A 6604-nucleotide genomic window follows, 5' to 3' on the forward strand; every position below is an offset into this window, starting at 1 on the left:
GAAAGTGCAGGAAGACTATGTCCACTGCTACCCCTGCATCTAAGGATTTGGTGATCTGGTCATAGAACGCCACCAGGTTGGTCTGACAGGACCTGCCGCTAATGAACCTGTGTTGATTGCCCCTAAGCATAATCTCCCCTGCTGGCCCCTTGTGTATATGCGCCAGAAGCCTTCTAAAGTCCTGATCAGTTGCGTTTTACTTTTTTCTGTTTTCATTACACTAGTGTTAAACACCACAACCATTTGGCTAAACATGAAACTACCCAATTCATTCTCTAATTGCTTCTTAAAGATACATTTCCAGTATGCAGAAACACATACCTGGAGTCTCAGTTCAGTGTATTTTTACATAACTTATGATGGCATCTTATAATAGCTATTTTTGCTTTCTCTTTCCAGAAAGCACATATTTTTAATCTAGTTAGCAAGTTTTGTGAGCCTTGGTATCCCCAACTGTAAAATGGGGGTGGGGGTGGTAACACGACACTGTAACTTACTAATATTTGTAAAGCATTTGGGAGTCCTAAAAACTAACCATCTGTTCAGCATAGTATACCAAGACAGTAGCACAGCTGAGAGAATTTAATCCCTACAAGGATTATTTCTGTATTTGTGGAACATGCCCAAATAACCCAAGGTCCTGCCCAAATAACCAAGGACGCATTAAATTAGGCAGGTAAAGAACTAAACTCCTTGTAATGTTTTGCCTCTTCCTGGAAGATGTAACAACAGCAACAACAGTCTACATGTCCAGTGGCAGGGTAAGCTTCCACTGTTATTTTACCTTGGCACAGAAACAAGCACCGTGGATTCATTCCAAATCTTACAAAGCATTAGTAACCTTCACAGCTAGCTGCACTCAAAACACTCAGGCCCACCTCCAGACCAAGACAGAAAAACTCCCTCCTCTGAACACACAGTGCCATCTAGTGGCTGTACTTTATGAAGCATGTGAATATTCCACAACTATTGTGCTTGGGAAGTACTTAGAAGTACCTTGGCTATAAATAGGTCTCTTGATACTCAGAACACACATGAACTAGAAGTTTTTGTCTACAGATACAAAGCTTTCCACTAGCATTCCAGATGCTGAGCCAGAGGAAAGTAACCAAACCTGTTTAACACAGATGGAGCAGGAATCAACCTATGGCCCATGAAGAGTTTTTATCCAGTTCACTAAGCACAGATATTTATCTATTCCATCATTACTAAGTTTTGCTTCTAGGGGAGGAATATTACCAACTGCTGATGACCCCAGCCCACCACAGAACCAGGTTGTGTCAATACTGACCTAGTGAATGTGGCAGTGCCTGCATGCTAAGATTATGTTCACTGAAACTGGTGAACTATGAATAGAGCTGAATTTGGGCCACACCATCACACCATATTATGGGGCAGCAAACTGTCTTTATTGGCCAGATGATTAATTTAAACAATATCTTAATTTTAGACCCATGGCATTTCAGTATTGTCAGGCTCATGGACATATTCCAGTCATCAAATAGGTTCCTTTCCACACTGGACTAGATACGAAATAGTTTTTTATGTCTCTCAAACAGAATTTCAGGCACAGCTGAGTAAAGCAAGACTAAGGAAGAAAAACAGACTTAACTTTTTTTTTTAAATTCCTTTTTCTAAAAATACCAAAGCCTTAAAAATAGAAAATGCTTAGTTAACTACCGGTAAATTCCTTTTACTTCATCAGTTTCTATTGCTGCATCATCGCACCGTGCACAAAAGTAGTGGTAACTTCGGCGACAGGCTCTTTCCTCACAGCCTACAGTAGCTCCTTTTTTGCGACAGAAGTTGCACATCTACAGCAGAATAAGGTTCAGTTTTATAATTAGTAACCAAAATCTTCAGCTGTGAACATGCTTAAAGCAATAGACGTCTTCCTCCTCTTGCTTCCCCATATAAGCCCATTCTTCCAAATCCTAACTCTGCTTATTTTTTCAGTCAACTTTCTAATTATTAACCTCTCCACACTTACACATGATTATATTAATCATTCCATAATATGGACCATGCAGAGCTTCAAATTTGTTTCTTTTTTTCCAAGTCTGTATTTCATAAACCCATAAAATCTGTAACATTAGAAACAAGAGACAGTCTGAAAAATATTGCCTTACCAGCCGCTTTCCTCTCTTGATTTCACTCAATACTGAAGCTACATCAAACCTTATATCAAGATTATGTGGGTTGTACTCTTCAGATTCCACAAATCCTGAGGAATATAGCTAAAAGAAAAATCAGAACAGCAAAAATTAAGCAGCAGTTTGGTTTCAGAACTTGAATATCTGCTTGACACAAAAGTTATAAGAATAAGTAAAGAGGACACTTTTTCTCTCAAAAGATCTCCTGAAACACAGAAACAGCAGACTGCTATTACCCCTGCTACCATGTAAGAATCAATAAACCTGAGGAGGGAACTGGTTCATATTTTAGCCCCAGAAAAGTCTATAGTAATCCTAAACTAAATTCCAACAGAGGGCTAAACTCTGTCCTTAGCTTCCTCTGGCTGAGGACAAAAGAGGGCAATCAGAACCTACTTTACCATTTGAAAAAACTAGAAACCAAAAGATAACCACAATTATTGTAAAACTAAATCATTCCCCCTCTCAATTCTGGTTCTTTACTGAAATCAGTTTCAACTGTTTCTAATATTCTGGTTAAACATTATATTTAATTAATTAGTCTAAAGCCTGCCAAACTGGAAGTAGTGGCAAAGCAGATTTTCCAGTCTCGTTTTGTTCTCTCCCAGACCCAAAATTGTACTGTCTCAGACCCAAAATTGCCTAGTAACTTCCATACCTATTTTTATACTGGACAAAATTGAAGTCATAATGATAGTGTTCTGCATCAGTGGTATTTTATAGCCAACACACCCAAACATAAGTGACTCCAAAAGGAGTGAGGCAGTAGTGAATTGTGCCAACTCCAACACCAGTCCTATTATTCTCCTCTTGCTTTCATGTACTTGTCATGTGGGCAATTAAAAAATAAAATAAAAAACTCTGCAACTCTAATCTCTCAGCTCAGATATCCTTGAAATTGTAGATCGTGCGCTGTCAACTGAACAAGAAAGGGAAAGTGTCCACTGCAGAAGAAAACAAAACTGTTATGAACAGTTGCTTTTGTACTTCACATTGCTGATATATTAACACACCCACCAAACAGTCTTGATGAACTGCAAGGTTTTGCTCCTCCGAGATGTACATTATAGAACTTTCCTCACCCTCGGGACAAAACGCACACCTTCTTCTTACCATCTTCGCCATTATCTGGGAAGTCACCTGGGTAAGATCACTGTACAAAAAATAATGAATACAACCATTAGGTCCGAGGTAGAAGGAACAGGAAAATGGCAGTTGGGGAGGGGGACACACCAGCATTTACAGAGCTAGCCACTTTTCCACCTGTATCCAACAAAGCTTTGTGATCAGCCACTGCAGCAGCAATTGGCAGGTGCACCTGCAAAGCCAGCAAGACAGTCATGGAACAAAAGCCAGCCACCAAGAGCTCGAACTTTTCAGGTTGGAGGAGTAAGTTGCCTGAAGCATCACTATGTATCGTTTGGAAGGAGTGGGTCTAAGAATTAAAACTTTCAAAATTTATTGGAAACATGCAAACCAGTGGCAAAAGTTTCAGATAGCAACTTTCTTACAATAGACAGGCGAGTCATGGCAGATAACCTGAAATACATTTAGTTCAAAGTTTGCTGGCATAGTACCTTGAGCTTGTTCTTCCACATATCTGACTGCAGGTGCAATCAATATCTACCATTTTTAAGAATGAACCAAATGAATCTTCACAAATATTCTCCTGCGGTTCACAGGAAACAAGGAGGACAAGCTGTTTCTTTAACAGAAAAGGAACTGAAAGAGGATTAGCGGTAAGGAGGGGAAGAACATCATCTCTCAATGACAGAAGGCAGTTAGACAGCTAGGTGCAACGACTGCCCCTGACAACACACAGCAACTCCTGTTGTCAGTACATCAGAAAAATCTTAACTTCCCTTTCTTTCAACAACCCCCTACTTTTCTTTGCTGCCCTTAGCCTTCCAGCTCTTTCCTCCTCACCTCCTTTTCCCTTCCCAGAGGGTCTTGTCTGCAGTAAGTTTAAGGCCACCTGCCCATTACAATAATTCAGAACTACTTCAGTACAATATGCCTAGTGTCCCCAGAGGGCTCAGGTAAGAGGGGCATTCAGCATACTAGTAATCAAAACTTTATTTCTGTTATTGTCGTGCAAGTCCAATGCCAAAATCCTTGGTGACAGCTTGTTCCCACTTAGTGTGATACCGTAACACGTTCTTTGCTAGAGATGTCACATCAGCGCACACTGGATCCTGGAAGCTACCTGCAAAGTAAATTAAGTCCTTTGTAAATGCTGCACCATGGTGTGACTTTACATGTTTATTTTTAATACACAAATGAGAGGTAGCATGATCTAAACACGGCACTTGCAGTCAAGAACTCCTACATTGTACTTCTCACAACCAATGCACACCCGCACGCCTGCACACACACACACTTTTTTGTGACCCCGAGCAAGTAACTAAACCTGTTTTCTTCACTTCCCCTGCCTTTAAAGCAGAGTCAGCATTTTCCAGTGGCTAAAACACAAAACTAAAGTGGGATTATTTTTGGCTTTGTTACTTATTTACTGTGGGACTCTGGATGGGTCACCTCATAGTTCTTTCTCTTCTTAAGCCTGTGCTTAAACCATCAGGCTCTTCGGGATAGGGACTCATTCTCACTGGGTTTCTCAAGGACATGTAAATGGGGCTGATCTCAACTGGGGACTCTAGGCAAATAAAAAGATGTATAGAAAGTGGGAAGACATCAAAACCGTCATCAGCAGCACTTATACACATACCTTTTTGTGCTGCAAAGCACCAGAAATCCAGCATGTCAGAGCAGATTTGATTGAGTCTGCTCTGCACGCAAACTGATGCACACCGCACTGTGTCGCTTGCAGTTGTATAAGTGACAAAATGCCCATCAGTGTGGGGAAAATGGCAGTGGTACACTTTTGAACTAAAACACCTTTGATACGTTTTAGTTCAAAAGCACACTGCAGCCATTTTCTTCATACTGACGCACATTCTGCCCCTTATACAACTGCATGCATTGTAGTGCAGGGCACTTTTCAAAGTGCCCGGTACTGCAGTGCATGTATGTGTAAAAATGCCCCAAGACAAACAGGCAAGGATTAAAACCACAGGCCACAAACAAAAGGGATAACCAAAGAGATAACAAAAAGGTTGGGGTCTAGGTCTGCATCCCCTCCTTCTCCTGTGTATGTTGCCTGCGTTGAGCCTAGACACGGATATACAGGCTGACCCGGGTGGACCCTTTGCCGGATGGAGCTCCTAGATCAGTGATTCTCAACCAGGGTGATACAACACCCTGAAGTTCAGTGAGATCCTTTTAAGGATGCCACAGAATGCTGTGCAATATTAACTCAACACTTGATCACAAGTACACAACATAAACCCAGAGATTTCAAACAGGAAGCCAGAGAAAAACTTCTGAGCTGTACAGGCCTTTCTGAGTGCCTTGCAACAAAAGAATTGCTTAATTCATAAAATCGCTCAATTCATAGAATCACAGAAAAGTAGGCATCTAGAAGTAATCTAGTCCAACCCTCTTCCTGAAGCAGGATCATCCCTTTACAAGCCACCTGATCTGTTACTAAAACCACAGAGTCAACCCTGTCTTACAACCACAAGATATAGTATTGTAACATGCTATAGGTACAGCAGAGAGACAACAGCAACCAGTGTCCTGCTACTGTAAGAATTGTTAGAATACACCTGAGAGATTATTTTTCTGTTGTTCAAAAAAACAAAGCGAAAGATAAAAATTGGCATTTTCCAAGGGGTGCCTTGAGTCTAAGGAGGTTGAGAACTGCTCTCTGAGACTGTAAGGTCTTTGATGGGAAAACTTCTGATGTGTCAATCACATTTTCTTTCAGCCCCATGGCTATAACTATATCCGGCATGTACAATCTCCACTATTCCTCCCAGTCTCATGGAGCTGAAAGACAACTCAACTGATTTGATATAGAGGACACATCAGGGGGGAGACACACTCCTGATTCCACTCCTTGGCTTCTACTGGGTTCTGTGACAGTGGGGGGACATTTTCTGGGTCACCTCTCTTCCACAGCTCCCAGAAGGGGCTACAGACCAATGCTATACGTCAGGGGCGTCAAACTGATCTGGCCCCATGGCTGGATCAGTGGCACAGGACCAGTCCACCAGCCAGACTGGGCCCATGGACCCTCCCACCTCTACATGCAGGATCCTATCATAGAATCACAGAAGTAGGGTCGGAAGGGACCTTGTAGACCTTCAAGTCCGACCCCCTGCCTGGGCAGGAGAAAAAACTGAACTCAAATGATTCCAGCCAGGTAGGCATCAAGCCTCTTCTTAAAGATCCCCAGGGTAGGAGCCAGCACCACTTCCCTAGGAAGTTGGTTCCAGCTCCTAGCTGCCCTAACTGTGAAGTAGGTCTTGCGGATGTCTAATCTAAACCTACTCTCCAATAATTTGTGTCCATTGTTCCTTGTCATGCCAGGGAGCGCTAGGGGAAACAGT

General features: G+C 41.9%; 1 protein-coding gene across 1 annotated transcript in view; it reads right to left on the minus strand.

Moving 5' to 3' along the window:
* The window catches only part of LOC109302245 (histone-lysine N-methyltransferase SETDB2-like), a 94215-nt gene that overhangs the window by 23799 nt on the left and 63812 nt on the right, over window positions 1–6604 (minus strand). The window contains exons 13-15 of the mRNA XM_019523808.1: window positions 3171–3293; window positions 2130–2237; window positions 1681–1814 (exon numbers count right to left, since the gene is read on the minus strand). Of these exons, the coding sequence (XP_019379353.1) occupies window positions 1681–1814; window positions 2130–2237; window positions 3171–3293 (365 nt within the window). The remainder of the gene's footprint in view (window positions 1–1680; window positions 1815–2129; window positions 2238–3170; window positions 3294–6604) is intronic.

This window comes from Gavialis gangeticus, unplaced genomic scaffold (genome assembly GCF_001723915.1).
Source record: "Gavialis gangeticus isolate Ggan-Ray unplaced genomic scaffold, GavGan_comp1, whole genome shotgun sequence".
Taxonomy (NCBI): Eukaryota; Metazoa; Chordata; order Crocodylia; family Gavialidae; genus Gavialis; species Gavialis gangeticus.